At 38.5% G+C, this 25,768-nt stretch overlaps 1 protein-coding gene across 1 annotated transcript in view; it reads left to right on the top strand.

Annotated features, from left to right (window-relative positions):
* Positions 1 to 416: 416 nt before the first annotated feature.
* Positions 417 to 25,768, top strand: part of LOC103508856 (nephrin) — a 66,831-nt gene continuing 41,479 nt past the window's right edge. Inside the window, exons 1-2 of the mRNA XM_008473433.3 lie at positions 417 to 448; positions 20,300 to 20,346. Coding sequence (XP_008471655.2) covers positions 439 to 448; positions 20,300 to 20,346 — 57 coding nt within the window. The 5' untranslated portion in view covers positions 417 to 438. The remainder of the gene's footprint in view (positions 449 to 20,299; positions 20,347 to 25,768) is intronic.

Below are 25,768 nucleotides of genomic sequence, written 5' to 3'. Positions count from 1 at the left end.
GGAAAAGGGAGGGAGATTGAGGAAGATGGAGAGAGAGAAAAAGCATTGTTGAAGAAAATTCTTCCTCTTCTATTTTTCACTTTTTTTATAATTAAAATTCTGATGTGATGCAGTGCAGGGAACAAATTAAAAATCTTTTTTTATCTAGCTACCTATACGTACATACTATTATTTTTAGAATAGAATAAAAATGTTCCAATAGATAGATATCTTGGATTAGCGAAAAAAAAATTAAAATCCCAAGTGTTAGCATTTAGTAATAGCGTTTCAAAGTTTAAAACGCGATTTTCTCGAAATGAGAAGAGGTGGACTCCCATCTTTTTTCCCGTGGGGTCTTCAGATAGATATCTTGTATGTTTCTTTGATTTTTTGATTCCAGGTAAACCTCTTGCTTTTCACGAGTTGGTGTCGAAAATTTCCATTGGTGGAGAAAGACGTATGTTGCAAGGTAAACAAAACAAAGGTATTGGTTACTTAGGCATGTACCTAAAATAAGAATGGTCCGGTTTTTCCTGCCTAATAACAGTAATAGTAATACTAACAGGATAATGGTAATAATAACCAAGAAGAGAAAGCAACTTGTTATTTCCAACTGAGATTAGAAATACGAGTTAGATTCGAGATACAAATATAATTGCAAAAAAAAGAAGAAGTTCAAAAAATGTTAAAAATTCACAATGAAAGAGAAGCACCGTGGAGTTTTTTGTGGGAAAAAATAATAATATGAGTTTCAGGTCTGTGGATGATGTAAGGGCGAGTTGTATAAGTTTGGGTGCCTACAAGTTTTAGAACCAAATTTTTATGTAGGTACCTACCATATTTTTTTCCTTTTTCAATAGACCCTATATAAAAAAAAATATCTTCAAAGATGCTAAAATGTACTAAAATTAGACAATTTCACATAAAACTATCGAGCAAACCAATTTTTATTGAAAACGGCAAATGAAATCTACATAGAGAAAGCCTCTTATCCCTTGTTAATCCGATTTAGAATCCACTATTTTAAAGGCAATGCAGTGAGTAAGGAAAGGCAATGCAGTAAGTAAGTAAAGGCAATGCAGTAACTAAGTAAGGAAAGGCAATGCAGTAAGTAAGTAAAGGCAATGCAGTAAGTAAGTAAGTAAAGGCAATGTAGTAAGTAAGTAAAGGCAATGCAGTAACTAAGTAAGGAAAGGCAATGCAGTAAGTAAGTAAGGAAAGGCAATGCAGTAAGTAAGTAAGTAAAGGCAATGCGGTAAGCTATTTGATGTTGATAGCTATCAGTAAGGAAAGGCAATGCAGTAAGTAAGTAAGTAAAGGCAATGCAGTAAGTAAGTAAATAAGTAAAGGCAATGCAGTGACACTTTGAAAACGGTAATGTCAAAAAGGCTCCTCACAATTAAAGGTATTGTTGTACTCGAGATTGACTCCCTGAAAGAGGATTGAAAGGAAGCACTTGATAGTAGGATATACTTCACCCAGCATGAGGTAGAAGGGAGAGAACAGGGAAATTTTCACACTCACTTTAATTTTCATCTACTGACTTTTTTTTTTACTTTTCCCCCCCTTTGTAATTAATTTTCAGCGGAGAAGAAAAAAGAATTAATTAAATTTTTACTTTTTTTTATAATGTATGGAGTACTTATAAGTTCTGTTATCAAAGAATAATTAAATTTGATGTTGATAGCTATCTGAGTGTTGAACTTCAGTAGTGCTTCAGTTACGCCTACGTTTGATAGAAGTTTAATAGCCTGTCTTGTAAGCAATAGGTCGCTGGTTCGATTCCCGTCCGGGCAGGATTTTATCCTAAACAGATCAGGTTCTTTCTGGGAACGGCTAGTTTTCTCCTATCCTGTCTTCCTTCGCTATTCTCTTTCGGAACGATAAGACCTACGCAGTTACAGTTCCCTCTATCAAACCTCTGAAAAAATCATCGCGCTATGCCAGAGACTTTTCATAATTTGGCAAGATGTGGAACTGCATAATATCCTGTCCATAACGATTCCCTCCCGGGCAGGATTTTATCCTAAACAGATCAGGTTCTTTCTGGGAACGGCTAGTTTTCTCCTATCCTGTCTTCCTTCGCTATTCGCTTTTGGGACGATAAGACCTTAGCAGTTACAGTTCCCTCTATCAAACCTCTTAACTTGAAAATTATTGCGCTATACCAGAGACATGTCAATAATTTGGAAACAAGTGGAGCTGCATAACATCCTGTCCATAACGAATTCTGTTTGGAGTGGGAGAACAAATAGAACGCATGTGGTCAGAACCTTCTTGGAGGGTTAATACGAAAGGTGGTCAAACACACATCAATATAAACTCAACATAAATGTTCATAAAACACAATACTCATCAATATCCGATCACATAAAATGTTATAGAACTCTCTACCTCATATTATACAGGGTGCACCAGAAAAACACTGAGAACGGCTCAGGGTAGATAGATCTCATCATTTCCAACAAGGTTCTGTGGGTCATTTTCCTAAATTCGGCCTAAGTGTGGGTCTTTTTCCTAACCTGAAAACTGACATAAGGTCTGTGATTTTTTAAAAAGAGGTTGTTTGGACTTTTATCGGAAACGAAGCCGAAGTTCGGAAAATGACCCACAGAACCTTGTTGGAAATGATGAAATCTAATACCTACCCTGAGCCGTTGTCAGTGTTTTTCTGGCGCACCCTGTAGAACTCTATACCTTCTCAGAACTGAAATGCAATATTGTTCTCACTCCTGGAAAATCGCTTATCCCTTTGACTCCTCCATGTTTATAAAGAAATATTTTTTTATCCCTTTGTTTTCCTTGAACAGCACTATTCCCGTTTCTCTATTTCCTAACCAGGCCTTTGATGTTTTCCTTCCTTTGTTTATCTTCGTACTTGTTCTTTATCTTGGAACTCGTTCTCTGTGTTTTCTTCTGCTTCTTCTCTTCTGCTTCTTCCTCCGCTTCTTCTTCTCCTTCCTCCCTGTTCGCTTAGCTTTTGTAGTTTACCTTTTGTATCTTTGTTGTATTGTCTTCTACATCTGCTGCTGCCAGATGTATTAGTTCCTCAACAATTGCCCATTGTACTTCGAGACCAAAATAGTCTGTAGTTTGTGTAGCCTGTGCACTGTGCAGTCGCTTGTCGACAGTGAAGCCAACGTGACGATTTTCTCGTCAATGTCAAGACGGTTTTTGGGTAGGACTTGTTGTCAATCTCAAGTGAAATTGCTCGTCAATCCTCTAATATTAGTTTGAATTGTTTATTAGATATATTTTTTTTCTTTTTAATAGTAGGTTTTGTTATCAAAGAATAATTAAATTTGATGTTGATAGCTATCTGAGTGTTGAACTTCAGTAGTGCTTCAGTTACGCCTACGTTTGATAGAGGTTTAATAGCCTGCCTTGTAAGCGCTAGGTCGCTGGTTCGATTCCCTATTATTATTATTATTATTATTACCTGTTCATTTATTTTATTTTTTATCCATCGCTCAATCATCAGAAGCCATCAGCACAAAATAATTAATTAAAAAAAATCAAAATGTTTGCCCAAACAGTCTCTTTCTCTTGATCTTCCTCCTCCTCTCTCTCTCTCTCACTTTCACTCACATTTATCTCACTCATTCCCTCCCCTCTTTCTCACTATCTGTCCTTCCCTCTTCCTCTTCCTCTCTTTGACTCTCTGTCTCTTTCTCTCTCTCTCTCACTTTCACTCTCTCTCACTTTCACTCACATTTATCTCGCTCATTCCCTCCCCTCTTTCCCACTATCTTTCTTTCCCTCTTCCTCTTCCTCTCTTTGATTCTGTCTCTTTCTCCCTCCCAAATCACGCCCTCTGTCTCTCCATGCCTTCCTCTTTCTCTCTCCCACTCACGTCAATCTCATTTCTCTGTTTACTTAGTCTGTAGGATGGAAAATTACCGCCCTTGTCTCTCTCTCTCCCTCTCTCTCTTTCTCACCTCCTATCTTCTGTTTTCATCGTTTTTTGTCTGTGCGGGTAAACTGGCAACAACCTATATTACAATATTACATTTCTCTATATGCATGTATCGTAACAACTTTCATATACGAGTAATACACTGCACTATACATACAGCAACAAAACTTAATACATACATATGTACATTACACTGCATACAGCAACAACCTATGTTACATCTCACTAGAATACACCACCTACTCATTTTACCCTTCACCTGTACAAATTGTAACAACTACCTACAAAACAAAATAGATACCCGGGTAGGTACCTAACAAAATAGATACCTATGTAGGTAATTAGGTAGTTGTTCCTATGTTGGTACATACCTCAGAAAATAGATACCTATGTAGGTAATTAGTTAGTTGTTACCATTCCTATGTTGGTACATGCCTCACAAAATAGGTGCCTATGTAGGTAGCTAGGTAGTTGTTACAATTCCTATGTACCTAACATGCCTAGGTGTGTGTTGTCTGTTCTAACAACAGAACTGCTCACAAAAGTACAAGTCGACATGAAATTGAGAACGAGAAAGGAGAGAGAGGCGAAAGAGTAATTGTTGATGGGAAGAGAGAAGGAGGGAAAGACAAAGATTGAATGTGGAGGGAGAGAAGGAGTGGTGTAAAAGTAGGAAGTAGCGACATGGGAAGGAGGGAGAGGCAGGAGAAAAAAAAGAGAGAAAGGGAGAGGAGGAAGATGAAAGGGAGGGAAACAGAGGAGCAGGTAAGGGAGGTAAGAGAAGGGAACGAAAGGAAATCGAAAGAGATAGAGGCAGAGGTAGAGAGGGAGGGAGAAAGAGAGAGAAAGGGAGGCAGAGAGGGAGGTGTGCTAGCAACATTGATCTAAACGCAGGAGTACTCAACATGTCAACCAAAAGTGAAAAATCTCTAACATTGTACCCAAAATAGACGCCATTTATTCAACCTAATTATGTTTTCTTTTTGAAGAAGGTCGTGATTTACCTACCCCTTAATTTAGAGGGGTTTTCCTCGCAAAAAGTTGCGCACCACTAGTCTACAGCCGCAATAATTAAATGAAATTATAAACGGGGAAAAAATCATTTGTATTCAGATATGCAAATCTCAATAATTGACAAAAGTAAAACTTTTTTCTTACATTTTTCTCTCAATTCATTGATCTTCCTTAAAGTTTTCTGCGGTGAAGTTCCAGCTTCAGGGCCGAGCTTGAAGTTTTTACTTCCTGAATAGCTTTCAACTTGGTGAGATTTATACGTTGGTAGGTAATGAAAAGTGACTTTCTATGTCCTTTGGAGAAGAGTTCATTGTTATGTGAAAAAATTTTCATTATGAAGGTTTTTGTATGTGAAGGGACTACTCTAATTATTTTTACGTACGTATATCTACTCGTATTTTTTTGTGTGTTTAACAGGAATACTTTGGACTTCTTCCATTTCGTAGAGCCCATCCATCACCTCGAATCAATCTTATTCCTTCATTCAATTGCATTTTGGTTCTCAAAGTGTGAACTAGCCCCTGGGCGGACCGTGGTTGAAACTTTTTTTAGTATTTTTTTTTCTCCCTTAATTGGATTCGAAAAAGAATCCCTATGTCCTTTGGAGAAGAGTTCATTGTTATGTGAAAAAATTTTCATTATGAAGGTTTTTGTATGTGAAGGGACTACTCTAATTATTTATGTACGTACGTATATCTACTCGTAATTTTTTTGTGTTTAACAGCAATACTTTGGACTTCTTCCATTTCGTAGAGCCCATCCATCACCTCGAATCAATCTGATTCCTTCATTCAATTGCATTTTGGTTCTCAAAGTGTGAACTAGCCCCTGGGCGGACCGTGGTTGAAACTTTTTTTAGTATTTCTTTTTTCTCCCTTAATTGGATTCGGAAAAGAATCTTGCCAAGTCTTAACAATATTATCTGTTAATTGAGTATTGTTGAACTCAAATAAAAGTTAATTGAGGATTTGTTTCCCAGTTTGAAATATTCCGACAAGTATTTCCTTCTCCTCCTCCTCCTCCCCTTCCTCCTCCTTCCGTTTTAATCCGGGGAACTTGTAAGTAACTTTCATGAGATCTAATATATTCACCCCGCTCTTGCTTGAAATTAACGCTTGCCATTTTCCAAACTTTCCAAAGCCGTCCGCCCCAACTCCCTTCTAAGAGTAGGTTGTATTAGGTATCTACAATATCTAATATCTATATATAATTATGTACCTACATTATTCTACGTAATATTTAATTGATCAGAGTTTTTATACTCATGTTCCTTCGGAGAACATTTTCGAACTCGGGGAATGGAATCCTGCCAAGTCTTAACAATATTATCTGTTAATTGAGTATTGTTGAACTCAAATAAAAGTTAATTGAGGATTTGTTTCCCAGTTTCAAATATTCCGACAAGTATTTCCTCCTCCTCCTCCTCCCATTCCGTTTTAATCCGGGGAACTTGTAAGTAACTTTCATGAGATCTAATATATTCACCCCGCTCTTGCTTGAAATTAACGCTTGCCATTTTCCAAACTTTCGAAAGCCGTCCGCCCTAACTCTCTTCTAAGAGTAGGTAGTATTAGGTATCTACAATATCTATAGATTATTCTACATAATATTTAATTGATCAGAGTTTTTATACTCATGTTCCTTCGGAGAACATTTTCGAAACTCGGGGAATGTTTTTTTTTAATTAAGATTGAAATCTGTTGACTGGTATGCATGGACTGGTGCCAAATCTTGCATTTGAGGTTTGTACAAGCGGCGGCACTTGGTCTTTTTTCCCCGAAATTTCCCTCGATAATTATATTGTATGTATTGCAACTATTGCATGTACGAGTAATCAGTTTTTGTAACTTGATCTTTTGTGGTACTACATATTGCGAATTTAAATTTCTATTGCTTCAGCTTTTGCAAAGGTTTGAAATTATTGAGGTTGAAATTTCACCTAAAAGGATCGAAGCAAAGATAGTGACCATTAAGATTGAAATCTGTTGACTGGTATGCATGGACTGGTGCCAAATCTTGCATTTGAGGTTTGTACAAGCGGCGGCACTTGGTCTTTTTTCCCCGAAATTTCCCTCGATAATTATATTGTATGTATTGCAACTATTGCATGTACGAGTAATCAGTTTTTGTAACTTGATCTTTTGTGGTACTACATATTGCGAATTTAAATTTCTATTGCTTCAGCTTTTGCAAAGGGTTGAAATCACTGAGGTTGAAATTTCACCTAAAAGGATCGAAGCAAAGATAGTGACCATTTTTGGTAAAGGGCAAAAGCTTACTTAACTTACTCCCTGGGCCATTTGAAGCCTAGTTACTTACTTACTCCCAGGGCCATATTTCCTTTCAGAATCCAGGAATATGAAAGTTTTCTTTCAACATCCAGAAATTTGAAATTTATCTTTTGAAACCCTAGGAATTTACATTTCTGGACGAAAGAAAACCATTGGGGTACCCAGTAAACTTGCACGTATGGTTGAAGTTTAAAGACATTTTATATACAGTAACTCGTATTCACTTTTGACCTGTGCTAAATATTTCATTTAGGTTTTTACAACATGAAAAAGAACGTATACGTAAGAAGATGGAGGAGGAGGAGAGGGAGTGGTTATGGTTATAGTAGTAGAAAAAAGAGGAGGAGGAGAAGGAGGAGGAAAAAGAAAAGATCAGGAGGAGGAATTGGAAGAGGAGTGGTAGTTGTAAAAGAAAGAGGAGGAGGAGGAGAAGAAGAAGAAGAAAGAAGAAGAAGAAGAGAGACGAGAAGGAGGTGAGATAGTCATGGCTAAGAAGGAGGAGGGGAAGAAAATGTAGCAGTTATGGTGGAAGTAGAAGAAGGATGATAAGTAGGAGGAATAAGATAAAGAACAGGAGGGGATGTAGAAAAAAGAGGAAGAGTATAGTCAGGTTATGAGAAAATGAAAAAGAACGTATACGTAAGAAGATGGAGGAGGAGGAGGAGAGGGAGTGGTTATAGTAGTAGAAAAAAGAGGAGGAGGAGGAGGAGGAAAAAGAAAAGATTAGGAGGAGGAATTGGAAGAGGAGTGGTAGTTGTGGTAAAGAAAGAGGAGGAGGAGGAGGAGAAGAAGAAGAAGAAGAAGAAGAAGAAGAAGAAGAAGAAGAAGAAGAAGGAGTTGGCAGGGGACAAAAAGGAGGAGTGATAGTCATGGTAGAAGAAGGAGGAGGGGAAGAAAATGTAGCAGTTATGGTGGAAGTAGAAGAAGGATGATAAGTAGGAGGAATAAGATAAAGAACAGGAGGGGAAGTAGAAAAAAGAGGAAGAGTATAGTCAGGATATGAGAAGGAGGAGTAGGAGAAGGAGAAGAAGATGGACAAATATGGAGAAGAGAGAAGTTCGAAGGTGTTTTCCCTCTCAGGTTCTGTACGATCTTCTTTCATGTTTGGACAGAAAAGGCTCCAAAAAAAAAAAAAAAATGTTTTATGACTTAGAAACCATAAAACTCTCGATAAAATTGAAACATAAGGAGGGAACTTCAGGAGGTGTAACATGGTCTGTGTAATTTTGGAATATTGTCAACCTTGGAAAAAGCACAAACATCCTTCCAAGGAGCAGAGTCAAGGAACAGTCAACAGTACAATATCTTTCAGTAACTACCTACTTCACCGTTCACCATTTATTTCTCTAGACTGAATTGTGCACACATATTTCCATCCATAAATTCTTCCTACCAACATACATGGAAAGAAAAAAAGCCCATCTACCTTCCCCCAGCTCTCTACTTCATCTCCAAAACTGATTGCCAATATATCACTCGTCCAAATTCCGCGAAGACGTAATGTACATAGATTTCTCCATGCCCAATCCTGCCTCGCTAATAGAAGCCATTGCTTTTCGACTAAAAAAAGGAAACTGCCAAAAATTGAAGAAAATATCGCAATGTCATGAAGCGATATGCTGGGAAAAGAAGGAAACTCTGGAAATGATACATATTGAATATACGGTAGCATTATAATATATTTATGTATAAGGAAAGGTACTGGATGGTATGTCTACTGAATATGTAATCACCGGATAAACAGATACAGGGTAGGACAAAATAGGGGTACTACCTACCAGTACCTGGTACCTGCACTATTGTCATTGAGACCGAATGATGATTTCGGTTTATCGAATCCGACTTTGGATATAAAACAAATTCAATTTTGATAAGTAAATTTCACTCTAGTAAAAAAAGTTTGCCTCGTAAAAAAATAACTTCCTATGGGGTAGGTTTGTATATTACGAGTATATTTACATCTTCCTTCTGATTTTCCCCTTAATTCTCAACTGGACTTCTGTTTCGACCCTCTTCATTCCTGAACTACGTAGAAATACAGTAAGGTTATAGCTTTAGACCCTCTTCATTCCTGAACTACGTAGAATTACAGAAAGGTTATATCTTTAAGTGGGTTGATATTGTAAATGAGTTATTTAATACTTTAATTATTATTTGCAATTGAGTCCATTTTCAATTGATACTTACTCTGGATGAACAACATCGTCAATTATTTATAAGGACACCAGAAAGTTTAGGAAGTTTTTCAACTCTTTTATATCACTTCATGTGAAGGAGACATTCAGCTGATTTCCTATATTTCTCGCAAATAGTAAATGTTAAGGCGGTCTCTTCTTGATCCCCCTCGTGGGTCGCGTCCATTTTTGTTCAGGACTATTGCACTGTACATCTGTAAATGAGTTATTTAATACTTTAATTATTATTTGCAATTGAGTCCATTTTCAGTTGATACTTACTCTGGATGAACAACATCGTCAATAATTATTTGTAAGAACACCAGAAAGTTTAGGAAGTTTTTCAACTCTACCATATCACTTCATGTGAAGGAGACATTCAGCTGATTTCCTATATTTCTCGCAATACCCGTAGTAATAAAAAGTAAATGTAAAGGCGGTCTCTTCTTGATCCCCCTCGTGGGTCGCGTCCATTTTTGTTCAGGACTATTGCACTGTATATTGATATCATTATTATTTGCAATTAATAATATTGTGTGTGAACCTGACGGTAGCTGTTTGTAATAAAATAATTTCCTTGCATCGCACCGAGCAGAGTATCATAATTTCTCATTTTCTTTTCCCTCCCATAATGTTTGCCATGACTTTTCAACCCGTGAAACATGAAAGGTAATTCCTTCGCACATAATATTACATCGCTATATTGTAACGACAAATATTAGTGGCGGATCCTACATAGAAGCAATAAGCACTAAAGATCCACAACAAACACCAAGCTCTGTGTGACCAACAATAAACACTAATTAACCCATAAGCATTAAGCACCTAGCGTTACGTATACGTAACGACCTCCCATAATGTTTGCCATGACTTTTCAACCCGTGAAACATGAAAGGTAATTCCTTCGCACATAATATTACATCGCTATATTGTAAACACAAATATTAGTGGCGGATCCTACATAGAAGCAATAAGCAATAAAGATCCACAACAAACACCAAGCTCTGTGTGACCAACAATAAACACTAATTAACCCATAAGCACCTAGCGTTACGCATACGTAACGAAAAAAGGAAGGACGGACTTTTTTTTTTTTTTTTTTTTTTTTTTTTTTTTTTAATTACCTACCAAACAGAGATGAAACCATTTCAAGATTAATTTAAAAATCATTTAAATTGATGCCCAACCCATACTTCTGATCTTAAAGTTAATCAGAGATATCAACAGATTTGAACGAAAGCATTAAACCCTGTTTTGCTGAACCAACCTCAGTGGTGTAGTTGTTAACGCATTGGTGGTCGGACCCGGTGGTTCGAGTCTGGAAGTCAAGTCATATACATACCTAATTTATCAAGGTATATTAAGTTATTAAGTAGGGAACTTTGTACTAAGCACTGCTAAGCAGTGAAGTATGCTTAACATTCCTTCGCTTTTCCATTTTTACTTTCTATTCTACTAGTATAGCGGACCTATACTAGTAATGAAAGTATTTTTCACAGTTGTTGTTGTTGTTGTTGTTGTTGTTGGTTTTTTTTCCGAGGACGTTGGTTTCTGCTACACCCTGTACAGACTTGATGTTCGTTTCCCTCATTTATAACATGTAGGTACTGCTCTTCCGTGAGAAGCATCCTGATGTATTTTTACTCCTAGACTTTCAGTTCCCATCACAGAGTTTGGTGAGGGAGAAAGGGTGTTGGGAGAGGGAAAAAGAGTGTTTGGAGAGGGAGAAAAGGGTGTTGGGGTAGGGAGAAAGGGTGCTGGATGAGAGAAAAAGGGTGTTGGGTGAGGGAGAAAGGGTGTTGGGTGTGGGAGAAAGGGTTCTGGGAGAGGGAGAAAAAGTGTTCCTGATGTATTTTTACTCCTAGACTTTCAGTTCCCATCACAGAGTTTGGTGAGGGAGAAAGGGTGTTGGGAGAGGGAAAAAGAGTGTTGGGGTAGGGAGAAAGGGTGCTGGATGAGAGAAAAAGGGTGTTGGGTGAGGGAAAAAAGGGTGTTGGGGTAGGAAGAAAGTGTGCTGGATGAGAGAAAAAGGGTGTTGGGTGTGGGAGAAAGGGTGTTGGGTGAGGGAGAAAATGTGTCGGATGAGGGAAAAAAGGGTGTTGGGTGAGGAAAAGTGTTGGGTGAGGGAGAAAAGGGTGATGAGCGAGGGAGAAAGAGTATTGGGAGAGGGAAAAAGGGTGTTGGATGAGGGAGAAAGAGGGCGAGGGAAAATAGTGTTTCGTGAGGGAGAAAGGGTGTTGGATGAGGGAGAAAATGTGTCGGATGAGGGAAAAAAGGGTGTTGGGTGAGGTAAAAGGTTGTTAGGTGAGGGAGAAAGGGTGTTGGGCGGGGGAGAAATGAAGTTTGGTGAGGGATGAAGTTAGGTGTGGGAGAAAATAAACGTTTTACTATCACTTCTTTACCCTCCACCCCCATCGTCAAGTCCCCCTGATGGTGATCTTTTTATATCGTCAAGACGATCTTCTTTGGGTGAAGTTATGGATTTTGTGGAATGCAGAGTGCCCTTTGGACGTGCTTAATAAAGTGTTTTGTGTGAGTCCTATTCTATCGCGAAAGGACTTGAAATTAAATTGATTGATCCCAAGTGCAAGGTAAACCTATAACCCTAGAGTCCTAGGTCCTTGACGAATAGGTGAAAGCATATGATGTGATTCAGTACACTCGACCCCTCAGGACTTTCCTGTAATAAGACATTCTAAACTTACGCGTCTAAAATCTAAATAAAGCACTACGTACTTGTACATATGAAACAGTGATCCAGTTTTCGTCAGTAAACAAGTTTCCATGATCCAAGGTCTTTGCACTACGTACTTGTACATATGAAACAGTGATCCAGTTTTCGTCAGTAAACAAGTTTCCATGATCCAAGGTCTTTGCATAGTTGAAATAGTGGTGTGGTGGTTTTTGGAAAGTTTGTTGTCATATGTGTCTTCTAGCCTCACATCTGATAGCCGTGCAAGTTGTACTTCAAGTGGAATGCACATAAGTGCAAAAGTTTCCCCCAACTTGCTGACACAATTTGGGAATATGCGACGAAACATTTCCTCTACATTGCATACGTGGTTTTTGGAAAGTTTGTTGTCATATGTGTCTTCTAGCCTCACATCTGATAGCCGTACAAGTTGTACTTCAAGTGGAATGCACATATGTAGGTAAGTGCAAAAGTTTCCCCCAACTTGCTGACACAATTTGGGAATATGCGACGAAACTTTTCCTCTACATTGCATAGTCATTAATCAAAGAACGACACAAGGTAAGAAGCTAAGTATGTTCTGGAATAATTTTACGTCTGCGAACAAGCTCAACGCGAAAATTGGGGCGAAAAGTCAGGAAGAATTCTGTGAAAGATCCGTTTCGCATTAACTTGTTCAGAATAATTTTAAAGACGTACTTGTACATAATTATGTAAATAGGTATTGTAGGTACACAGAAGGCAAAAATAACGTACTAGAACGTCTATTCATTTTTAAGAGTCAATTTTTTCCTAAACTTTATCTAAAATTAATTATTAAAGATACCTCTAGGTACAATTTATTTTACATTTTTTGACACTCTAACTATAAAACATTCCTCTACATTGCATAGTCATTAATCAAAGAACGACACAAGGTAAGAAGCTAAGTATGTTCTGGAATAATTTTACGTCTGCGAACAAGCTCAACGCGAAAATTGGGGCGAAAAGTCAGGAAGAATTCTGTGAAAGATCCGTTTCGCATTAACTTGTTCAGAATAATTTTAAAGGTGTACTTGTACATAATTATGTAAATAGGTATTGTAGGTACACAGAAGGCAAAAGGAACGTACTAGAACGTCTATTCATTTTTAAGAGTCAATTTTTTCCTAAAAGTTATCTAAAATTAATTATTAAAGATACCTCTAGGTACAATTTATTTTACATTTTTTGACACTCTAACTCTAAAACTTTAAATTATAATGATCTTCTAAAATGACTAAACTAAACCTAAGTGCCTTTTTTTTTTCTCTCTGGAGAGAGAGCATCTTTTTCCAATTGAATTATTAACTTATTACTTCGAAATTTGTAACAGCTGTTCGTCCTCTCCATTAGTGTCCTTTTTTCTCTTCCACTTCCACCTCCTCCTTCTCTCCTCCTCCTCATCCTTTCCTCTTGTCCGTGTCCCAACTCGCATTGTCTTGATTTCTCCTCCACTCTTTCTTATAAAACATTAAATTATAAAGATCTTCTAAAATGACTAAACTAAACCCAAGTGTACCTATGTCTAAGGTGCATGTACGATAGATGTTACACTCTTTCTTCATTTCTTTCTCTCCAGAAAGCATTTTTATTTTCCCTCGGTGCGAAGGAAAAAATTCACTATACGTGACAAAGAATTCCAAATCAGTAAGGGGGTGGGGGTTTTAACTTGCTTCAACACGCCTCGGCCTAATGTCTCTAAAGGGACTTTGGGTTTTATGCGGTCGGAATCTGGGAAACATTTCTGGGGTCCATTAGTGATTGAATTTTGGGCTTCCGAAACAATTACGAGATCAGATTTCTCTTCGTGGCCTGTATTTATACTGCTGGTAGGAGCTTTCTAAGCTCATTCAGGTGGGGCTTTCATGTTAGCTCATCTGTGTACATTGTACAAATGGAGCTACTGAAAAGAAACTGATTAGTAACCAACTCGAGTTACTATTATAACGGGTTTACTTTGAGTCACAGTTACAACTTTAATATATGACTAATAGATGTTTTTCCAACTCCTAAACACTTCAGTCTGACGAAAAAACCTTCCATTTCATTAAAAACACAACCATCATATCTTACACTGAGAGTGCTGCAGAAGGACAAGGGAAGATAGGGGTAGGAAAATTATCTTCCTTCCTCCACTCCCAACTAACATTCCTTCCCAACAACAGACGGAGGAATAAAATATCTTAATATTTCAAAAAGCTTTTAGATCTGTTTTTAAAAGCCAAGGAATGCTGAAATGTGCGTGTAGTGTTGTGAAATGTAGTGCTTGTGAATGTGCAGAAAGAATGAAGGGAGGGAGAAAATGGGAGGGGGAGGGAGAAAGGGGAGAGGAGGAAGAAAAAGAGATAAACAGGGCTGGATGGATCTACATACTTTTGTGATGTGGGCGGTAAATTCTTGAGACTTCGTATTTCAATTCTTTGTAAAATCGAATGGAACAAAATTCATTTGGAGAGAGAGAGAGAGAAAGGGGGAGATTTCCAGCTATGTAAAAGCCAAGGAATGCTGAAATGTGCGTGTAGTGTTGTGAAATGTAGTGCTTGTGAATGTGCAGAAAGAATGAAGGGAGGGAGAAAAGGAAAGGGAGGGGGAGGGAGAAAAAGGAGGGGAAATGGGAGGGGGAGAAAGGGGAGAGGAGGAAGAAAAAGAGATAAACAGGGCTGGATGGATCTACATACTATGATGTGGGCGGTAAATTCTTGGAAGCTTGAGGTGAATTCCACAGAAATACCTAAGACCTCGTATTTCAATTCTTCGTAAAATGTGATGTGATGTTAACCAGAGTGGAATAAAAATCATCTGGAGATAGAAGGAGAGAGAGAGAGAGAGAGATGGAAGGAGGGAGGGAGATTTCCAGCTACTGGCATTCTGCTTAGGGTAAAATAACGAGAAAGAATTCTGAAAAAAAGTAAAGAGATCCTCTGTTATTACTTATTACAGTCCACTCCCCCCATTTAGTAATGAAAGAGACCTAACATGACCCAAAAATACAGCTGTCTAATTAATGCTGTCCACAAAGTTAACAAGTGTGCCGGGACGCGCGCGAATGTCAAGAATTCGAAGCGCCGTCCGGCCTATATTAACACGAAATTGAGTTTCAACTTTCAAGGGTTTTCGGCATTTTCAAGTTATAATAAACGGAATTCAAGTCCAACCCTGTAAGAAGCATCAAGAGTTATGGACGCGCGCGAAGGGCCGTCCGGCCTATATTAACACGAAATTGAGTTTCAACTTTCAAGGTTTTTCGGCATTTTCAAGTTATAATAAACGGACTTCAAACTTCAAGTCCAACCCTGTAAGAAGCAAGAGTTAAAAGAGGAGAGGTATGCCAACCTTGTAAGAAGCAAGTGCAAAGGGAGGGGAAGGAGGATGAGAAAGAGAAGTAGGAGATAGGAACGCGACCTAACATTACCCAAAAATACAGCTGTCTAATTAATGCTGTCCACAAAGATAATCAAGTGTGCCGGGAGGCGCGCGAACGTCAAAAATTCGAAGCGCCGTCCGGCCTATATTAACACGAAATTGAGTTTCAACTTTCAAGGTTTTTCGGCATTTTCAAGTTATAATAAACGGAATTCAAGTCCAACCCTGTAAGAAGCAAGAGTTAAAAGAGGAGAGGTATACCAACCTTGTAAGAAGCAAGTGCAAAGGGAGGGGAAGGAGGATGAGAAAGAGAAGGAGGAGATAGGAACGAAAAGGAAGTTTGTAATGTATCTCTCATTTCAGTTCAGGTTTTAGCTCTCTGGCTATACTTTACAGTCACGTGATGCTACAAACTTTCAGCCGGATTTCATATGCTTTCTTATTTTTTGCCAACTGTAAGCCCTTTTCCATCTTAAGGAACATGGAAGCTATCTCGAATGATGAGGTCAAAGATGATCGTTTTTCTCATTTCAGTTCAGGTTTTAGCTCTCTGGCTATACTTTACAGTCACGTGATGCTACAAACTTTCAGCCGGATTTCATATGCTTTCTAATTTTTTTGCCAACTGTAAGCCCTTTTCCATCTTAAGGAACTTGGAAGTTATCTTGAATGATGAGGTCGAAGATGAGCGTTTTTTGATTGTGATACTTGGACAGCATTATGCAGGAAAGAACCATCCATAAGGGGAATTGCCCTATTGATGGTTCTTTTCTGCATAATACTGTCCTTTATGTGATTAAGTTTGAAGTCTTCACCGATCTAATGAGCCAGCTTAATTAGTTTGAAAGGTAGTAAAGGCTAGATCTTGATTTATCGAACTTCATCCTAAACAGAAAAGGTTCGTTCTTGGAACGGGTGGCTTTCGCCTATCCTGTCCTCGTTTTCTTCGATTTCAGCACGATAAGACCTCCGTTGTTAGTTGTTACAGTTCCCTCTAAATCTTTATGAATATTCTATGATTAATGTTCTTGCGTTTTCATGTGTACTCCATCATCTTGTATGCTAAATAATTATTTTAATTCTTCTAATTTCTTTTTTGCTATTTTTTTATTCAGTTTTCTTCTAAGAGAAGTAATGTTTTATTTTATCAACACAAGATCTACTCGTTATAAACATATGTACATCTTTATGTATGTTTTTCTTATTATGTATACGGTACATTCTGTTTGCCTCATATACGGTATATTCTGTTGGCCTCATATACGGTACATTCTCTTGGCCTCAACAGCAGCCACTTTAAAGGAACGAGGTTTCCTGTCAATTTCCTCTTGCCGTGTATAAACATTTCCTTTAGAATCTATTCCCCCTCTACCGCCTCCTTTGTCCTTTTATTTTTACCTCCATTGATGGCAACCGTCATTAGTGGAGACGCCATAACTCCTACACTGGGATCCCAAACACCTCACAAAGTGTCGGGACATAAAGAGCAATGCATTACCTCCATTATCTTTTTTTCCCCTCGCTTTTTTTATTGCTTTTAATACAAAGATTTATATGATTTTCTCAGTTCGCTTTGATTTTTGTCTCGCAAACTCCAGGGTTCAAGTACTGACATACATTTTACGTTATTACCTACCACTCTTTCTTCGTTTCTTTCTCTCCAGAAAGCATTTTTATTTTCCCTCGGTGCGAAGGAAAAAATTCACTATACGTGACAAAGAATTTAAAAACGCCAAAAAGCGGTAAAATGCCGCCAACCATTGCACCGGTCTTAACCAAAAGTTTCGTGTCGCATCCTTGTCACATTTGACAGTTACGTACCAAATTTCAAGTCTCTAGTTCTTACCGGTCTCGAGATATTTTGTTTACAGACAGACCAAGTCTCTAGCTTGTACCATTCCCGAGATATTGTATTTGACATCTACATACCAAATTTCAAGTCTCTAGCTCTTACTGTTCTCGAGATATTTTGTTTACAGACAGACACACACACGGACCAATGGCTGAAACTTTGGATTTAGGCTCTAGGGACCTCAAAACGTGTTTTGGCACTAAAAACTGACCATCGAAAATTTGACCCGATTACATTACTTTCCTTCCTATAGGATAAGGAAAGTAAAAATCAAAACGCGGACCGCATCTTAATAATTATACTGTCCGCTAGGACTAAAAAGTCCCATTATGGCAACAGTTTAAACAGGCCTCATTTTTTATTTTTCCCCTCCATTTCCTCCATTAAATAGGCCCGCAGGCTGTATAAAAATAGTCCTCTTTCCGCAGTTTGGGCACGGCTCGTATAATGGTATCACAAAACGTAATAGTTTCCGGTCCCCCAAGGTTTCTAAAAGTCCGTTTTGTTGCATTCAAAGGAATACAAATTTCATCATGATATGGTGTTAAAGTCTCGGGTGTAGAAAGTTTTTACCTCAAGTCATGAAACCTGAGCAAGAAAACTGCCAACTTTAATCCTTTTGTAATATTCTCTGTTTCCTGTGCTCCCCCTCTTTCACTTTTTGTGTTTTTCTCCCCTCTTTCCTCCTTCCCCTCTCTCGCTTATTCTCTCCCTCTCCCTTCATTCCTCTTCTCTCTCTCTCTGTCCCATCTCGCTCATTCTCCTCCCTCCCTTTCTCCTTTCCTCCTTCCTCTGTGCCTTTTTCTCCTTTTGTCTCTTAGCTTCTTGCTCTTTCTCTCCTCTTTTTACACTTTCTCTGCCTCCCTCTATCCCCTATTTTCCCCTCCTCTTATATTTTCACCGTCTTCTTGTTCGTGATGGCGGCTTTATTTCCCTCAGTGCGGCGCGGTGTGGTGTACTATATTGGGGTGTGGTGTGGGGTGGTGTGGTGTGGGATGGGGTGGTGTGGCGTGAGGAAAGACAGATTACCGGTCGGTTAAACACCCCAAGACACCGGACGTAAAGTCTCAATGATGAATTGTTCCTTTGTTATTCACTTTGTAAGCCATCGGCTTTTCACACTTCTCCCTTCCTTTCCTTCTCCCCGGACGTAAAGTCTCAATGATGAATTGTTCCTTTGTTATTCACTTTGTAAGCCATCGGCTTTTCACACCTCTCCCTTCCTTTCCTTCTCTTCTTTTCCTCTCACTCCTTCTTTTCTCCTATTTCTTATCCTTTTCTTCGCACCTTTTCTTCCCCTTTGTTCCATTTTACTCTTTTCCTCTCATTCCTTCCCTTTTACTTCTTTCTTCCTCCCTCTTTCCTTCTTAATTCTCCTTCATTCCCCTCTCTCCTTCCTTCTTTCCCCTCCCCTTTCCTTCAGTTCTCCTCCTCTCGTCTATACCCTAGTTCACATGAGATACCAATGAAATTCTTTTGCTTCTTCTTTTCTGTTCTACTTCTTCTGCTTTCGATGTCTTCTACTTCTGCTTTCGATGTCCATTGCCTGATTTTCAAATTTTATACTATTATACTATTCTCTTTCTACGTTTTAGCGTCCCAACTCTCCTTTTTTCCCCTTCTTCATGACCCCCTCCTCCTTTTCCTATTCACGTTATTTTTCCCCTACATCTCCTCCAAAAAAGGTCTTTGTACCTTCCTCGTCTTTTTTTTCTCTCTCTGGAGAGAGAGCATCTTTTTCCAATTGAATTATTAACTTATTACTTCGAAATTTGTAACAGCTGTTCGTCCTCTCCATTAGTGTCCTTTTTTCTCTTCCACTTCCACCTCCTCCTTCTCTCCTCCTCCTCATCCTTTCCTCTTGTCCGTGTCCCAACTCGCATTGTCTTGATTTCTCCTCCACTCTTTCTTCGTTTCTTTCTCTCCAGAAAGCATTTTTATTTTCCCTCGGTGCGAAGGAAAAAATTCACTATACGTGACAAAGAATTTCAAATCAGTAAGGGAGTGGGGGTTTTAACTTGCTTCAACACGCCTCGGCCTAATGTCTCTAAAGGGACTTTGGGTTTTATGCGGTCGGAATCTGGGAAACATTTCTGGGGTCCATTAGTGATTGAATTTTGGGCTTCCGAAACAATTACGAGATCAGATTTCTCTTCGTGGCCTGTATTTATACTGCTGGTAGGAGCTTTCTAAGCTCATTCAGGTGGGGCTTTCATGTTAGCTCATCTGTGTACATTGTACAAATGGAGCTACTGAAAAGAAACTGATTAGTAACCAACTCGAGTTACTATTATAACGGGTTTACTTTGAGTCACAGTTACAACTTTAATATATGACTAAACAGTCACATATTAAAGTTGAGAATTCTCGGACACTATGCCCGAATGGTCTCTGAGCGTTCTCAGCGATAACATGTGTCTGTAAGTGTAACAAAAGCGTATTAAGCACTGCACTGCTCGTATAAGCTACTATAAGAATATTTCAGCGAACGCCAGCAAACCAATTGTAATAAAACTTATAAAACACAATTTTATATATGACTAAACAGTCACATATTAAAGTTGAGAATTCTCGGACACTATGCCCGAATGGTCTCTGAGCGTTCTCAGCGATAACATGTGACTGTAAGTGTAACAAAAGCGTATTAAGCACTGCACTGCTCGTATAAGCTACGTTAAGAATATTTCAGCGAACGCCAGCAAACCAATTGTAATAAAACTTATAAAACACAATTTTCCCGATTATTGCGCCTAGATAAATTTTATGACTTGACTTGGACTCGAACCACCAACCTCCAGATCCAAAGTCCAACGCGTTAACAACTGAAAATAAATTACTGATAGTTCAGTCAGTGACCAACCACTAAGGTTGGTTACTAACTGAACTATCAGTACTTAATTTATTTTAGTCATTTTACCTTCAATGAATTGTTAGCCATTTTACTGATTTCTTGCTAGTTATTTTACTGATGAATCCTCCATTTTGCATTGATTTCAGGGAATACCATCATGCGCCAGGCAGTGCTGGGAGGTTCGGCAGATTTGGCCTGTGACCACAATTTTCTGAGTAATTTCAATTTTCAAGGATACACTATTGGTGCTCATGTATTCGTAAGAACCATTGCTTCAGTTTACCACCTGGTCACGCCATCAAATGCCATAATGCTGTGAGAGCTACAATTATCCTCTCAGTAATTATGAGTATTAAATTTAATAGGCACAGTTTTAATCAAAATTGAGGCTGAAATATTTATGTAGGCCTTTGAGTTTCATAGTAAAAGTCTGTGATAAGGTGTAACATTCTAACATTTCTAACACACAGTCTTTGTAAAATTACTGAAAGTAGGCAGAACATTTTGAGGCCTTCAAAATTGTGGCGTCTCAAAAATGCTCCCACCCTATAAAGTCAGATCCCTCTCGGATATTCCTAATGGTCCCTAATAAATTAATGGGAATCATTCTTCATCCCCACAAAGTCTTTACCCCGGGGACAAGAAGGGTACGGTGGGGTAAATTCGCCCCGGGGTTTCCTTAATATGGCTAAAGACCAGGGCGTCTGTCGATATTGCGCTCTCCAGAGCATAAAGTTCAAATAATAAAGCATAGAAGATAATGGTTTAAATTAAAATTCCCCGCAGCGTTGCCACTTGTTAATTACGTTACATCTCAGACGTGAAACTAACGTACAGGGTTGCCACAGAGGGACTGGATTCTTTTTCCCTCAGATCTCATTCCCCCCCCCCTCGAAGATTCGTCCCCAAAACAAACACTGACAGTTTTACTTTCTTCTATTGTTTTACATATTTCTCTTTTGACTTTGAGATTCTTAGAAGGCTCCTAATTCAGACATTTTGTCTACTGACACCTATTGAAAGTCGCGCTTTCCGACACGAATTTCTGCGATTCAAAATCCTTCTATTGTTTTACATATTTCTCTTTTGACTTTGAGATTCTTAGAAGGCTCCTAATTCAGACATTTTGTCTACTGACACCTATTGAAGGTCGCGCTTTCCGACACCAATTTCTACGATTCAAAATTTGTCTCGTTAGTCTGAAATACTTAGATACCCTACCTTTGTCTTATTAGTCTCAAATATCTACTATGGACTTCAACATGGGACTTCCTTTGAAAAAGGTGTCCATTTTAGTGTTGTGGACCTAATTTGGCTGACCAAAATTATCTATGTATAGTTTTATCGTCTTGATTACATCAGGAGGTGGATAGTGTAGATATTGTGTGCGTGTTAAAGCGTGTAAATACACGCCCACATGTCTCCTAGTCATGTCTTAATGATAAATGACCCAGCTTGTATTATTAGTAACCCTTCGCCCTTCACCCGACTGCAATGGCCGCTGAAAAAAATAGTGACACGTTCCAAATACTATCTCGCCCCCCTGAATTGAATAACATCCCCAGGTCAACATCACGTTTTCAAGATATGTAGAATAGAATAGTGGAATATGCCCTGTTTATACTGCAAGAATGAGACTGAAATGCCCCTTTACTCCCGCAATCTAAGTTTTTTTCTTTCTTTTTTGCCTGTTGACCCGTGGTCCTGGAAATATTAGGAGTCCAACGAAATAGTGATTTTTTAATTGACTAATTTGTCTTCGCATTAATCTCACTCAGCCTGAGTTGAGCCTGAGTTAAACCCAGCAGCACACTATTCCCGAGCCACAAATCCGTATACCAATGGAGCAGTTGCAAATGGGTAAAAATTATAAATTGTAAACTGAAAAATTTCAAGCGTCATTTTCATCGTGTTGAATTTTGTGTCCAAACTCTTAAAGAGAGACAGTGATACCCCAACTCACAGAGATTTTGACAAGCACACCAATATTTCTTGAAACACTCTAAAGTCCATCCAGTGGTACTGAACATGTCATTCCCCTACCTGCAGCCTAGGCCTCGGTCTCGCTCGTGTGCTGTCGACTCCCAGCAGTCACAGCTGTTTTTGTTTACTTCTGAAATTTGAATTTGATTCTACAAGTTTCGAGCGTGTCGGGTTAACCCATTCTGGATTAACCCTTTTAGTCGTTTGGCCTCGACATTATACTTACCCTACTTTGCACCCCCACCCGATGAAAGAGTAGTATGGTGCACCCCATTCAGTATAGTTACCTATTTTGCACCCCCACCCGATGAAAGAGTAATATGGTGCACCCCATTCAGTATAGTTACCTACTTTGCACCCCCACCCGATGAAAGAGTAGTATGGTGCACCCCATTCAGTATAGTTACCTATTTTGCACCCCCACCAGATGAAAATCCTCCCCCATAGAGCACACCATTAGAAAGATTAATTTGTTAGGTCCTTTTGTATTATTTGCACCTACTTAATTACCTATCTTGTACAATTAGTTTATAACTTTTGTATTCTATGTATCTTGTATGAAGTTTGTAACTTTGTATGCCGTTGAATACTTTGATGAGCTTCAATACACCTGGCTTTGTATGTTGACCAGGGCCTTTCTCGGCCTAACGTGGGCCCCAGGGCCAACTCCACAGGCCCTTGCAAACAATTTACAAACAAAATGCTATATATACCTACTCTTATTTACCTCCCCGAAATTGAAGAGATTATGACCCAGCTAATTTGGAAACAACATTAGGTTAATCAAGCACAATCATGATAATATACATACACGCTCCTATCTCTCCATCTGTCCCTATCTCTCTCTCTCTCTCTTTCTCTCTCTCTCTCTCTCTCCCTCCCTCCCTTCTCTCTTTTTATTTATCACTCGATTCTCTTTCCCTCCTTCATTGTCATTGTAGGTAAAACTAGAATCATACATGCTGACCCAGCTAATTTGGAAACAACATTAGGTTAATCAAGCACAATCATGATAATATACATACACGCTCCTATCTCTCCATCTGTCCCTCTCTCTCTCTCTCTCCCTCCCTTCTCTCTTTTTACTTATTACTCCTTTCTCATTCCCTCCTTCATTGTCAGTGTAGGTAAAACTAGAATTATCCATGCCAATTAAAAACAAACCTTTTCGTTCTCGGAACGACTGGCTTTCTACTATATCCTGTCTTCCTTTTATCTTCGCTTTCGGGACGAGAAGACCTTAGCAGTTAGAGTTTCCTTTATCAAACCTATATCATACATGCCAATTAAAAACAAACCTTTTCGTTCTCGGAACGACTGGCTTTCTACTATCCTGTCTTCCTTTTATCTTCGCTTTCGGGACGAGAAGACCTTAGCAGTTAGAGTTTCCTTTATCAAACCCATATATGAAAAATAAAATCTACAGCTGAACAAACACCCAAACAAAACTTACAACCCAAATGATGACCTCAGAAAGTCAGGACACTGGATTCATATTTTATCTGCCAGGGAACTCATACATGCCAATTAAAAACAAACCTTTTCGTTCTCGGAACGACTGGCTTTCTACTATCCTGTCTTCCTTTTATCTTCGCTTTCGGGGCGAGAAGACCTTAGCAGTTAGAGTTTCCTTTATCAAACCTATATAGGTATGAAAAATAAAATCTACAGCTAAACAAACACCCAAACAAAACTTACAACCCAAATGATGACCTCAGAAAGTCAGGACACTGGATTCATATTTTATCTGCTAGGGAACACAACATCCCTCCCACATTGAATAGGGACACAGATCCTTCCCATGTTCTAATGACCTCTCCCTCCCATCAATATTGTCATGTTGACCTTCCCCAAACCTCCGAAGGACATCTCATTCTCCCCCAAAGGACAAAAAATTGACAAATAAAAAACTTGAAGAGGGTTCAGAGCAATAAATATTCATAAAAAAAGCAACAAAAAATAACACATTGAATGGTTTGCCACCGTGTTGACAACTACTTTTTTGTTGCCACTCGAAAAAAAGGAAGGAAAAAACGGGAAATCTCACCCGGAGAAAGCAATAATCCCGGAGAAATTTATTATTAATGAGAAAATGGCGATGATAAATTATGAGTATTCCCGATATTATCAATTTATTTATTATCAGAAGGTATGCGACGAGAACGAGAACCTATCGCTCAGTACGAAATTTTGGTTTGATTCTACAAGTTTCGAGCGTGTCGGGTTAACCCATTCTGGATTAACCCTTTTAGTCGTTTGGCCTCGACATAAATAAATGGTCGATTCCTATGTAAAAAGTTGTGAAAAATCCAAATCCAAACCGAAGGACATCTCATTCTCCCCCAAAGGACAAAAAATTGACAAATAAAAAACTTGAAGAGGGTTCAGAGCAATAAATATTCATAAAAGCAACAAAAAATGACACATTGAATGGTTTGCCACCGTGTTGACAACTACTTTTTTGTTGCCACTCGAAAAAAAAAGGAAGGAAAAAACGGGAAATCTCGCTCGGAGAAAGCAATAATCCCGGAGAAATTTATTATTAATGAGAAAATGGCGGTGATAAATTATGAGTATTCCCGATATTATCAATTTCCAGAAGGTATGCGACGAGAACGAGAACCTATCGCTCAATAAAAAATTCAAATTAATTACACGGATGGAGTGCTTTTTTTATGTGAAAGATTTTCAGTGATTATAAGAAAATAAAGATAAAAAAACAAGTGTTTACATAATATTTTATAATCAATTCTTCGTTTTCGTTCTCTAGAGAAGCTTCTTTCTTCCTCGTCGCTTGTACTTATTTCCTGATAGAAATTTAACAGCTGCTTGGAATAAATCTTGCCACCTGTGTCATACTTAGGAACCTAATACCTTTTCTAAAACGCGTTAGGAACGCGTTTTAGAAAGAATCTTTTTTTTTTAGTTTATGAGTAATCCAAGATGGCTCTCCATTGGAACCGATATTTATTTCTTATTTAACGGTATTTACGGTGCATCAACAGCATTCAGATTCCTACATAATATTAAATCCAAGATGGCTCTCCATTGGAACCGATATTTATTTCTTATTTAACGGTATTTACGGTGCATCAACAGCATTCAGATTCCTACATATACAAGGTAGATAACGAAAATGCCCCCTTTTGTCTCGTTAGTCTGAAATACTTAGATACCCTACCTTTGTCTTGTTAGTCTCAAATATATGGACTTCAACATGGGACTTCCTTTTGTCTCGTTAGTCTGAAATACTTAGATACCCTACCTTTGTCTTATTAGTCTCAAATATCTACTATGGACTTCAACATGGGACTTCCTTCGAAAAAGGTGTCCATTTTAGTGTTGTGGACCTAATTTTGCTGACCAAAATTATCTATGTATAGTTTTATCGTCTTGATTACATCAGGAGGTGGATAGTGTAGATATTGTGTGCGTGTTAAAGCGTGTAAATACACGCCCACATGTCTCCTAGTCATGTCTTAATGATAAATGACCCAGCTAATTTGGAAACAACATTAGGTTAATCAAGCACAATCATGATAATATACATACACGCTCCTATCTCTCCATCTGTCCCTATCTCTCTCTCTCTCTCTCTCTCTCTCTCTCTCTCCCTTTTCTCTCTTCTTTTC

Source organism: Diaphorina citri, unplaced genomic scaffold (genome assembly GCF_000475195.1).
Source record: "Diaphorina citri unplaced genomic scaffold, Diaci psyllid genome assembly version 1.1 scaffold441, whole genome shotgun sequence".
In the NCBI taxonomy this organism is placed as follows: domain Eukaryota; kingdom Metazoa; phylum Arthropoda; class Insecta; order Hemiptera; family Psyllidae; genus Diaphorina; species Diaphorina citri.
Note: the sequence above shows the minus strand (reverse complement) of the source record. Positions and strands in the feature narration are given on the sequence as shown.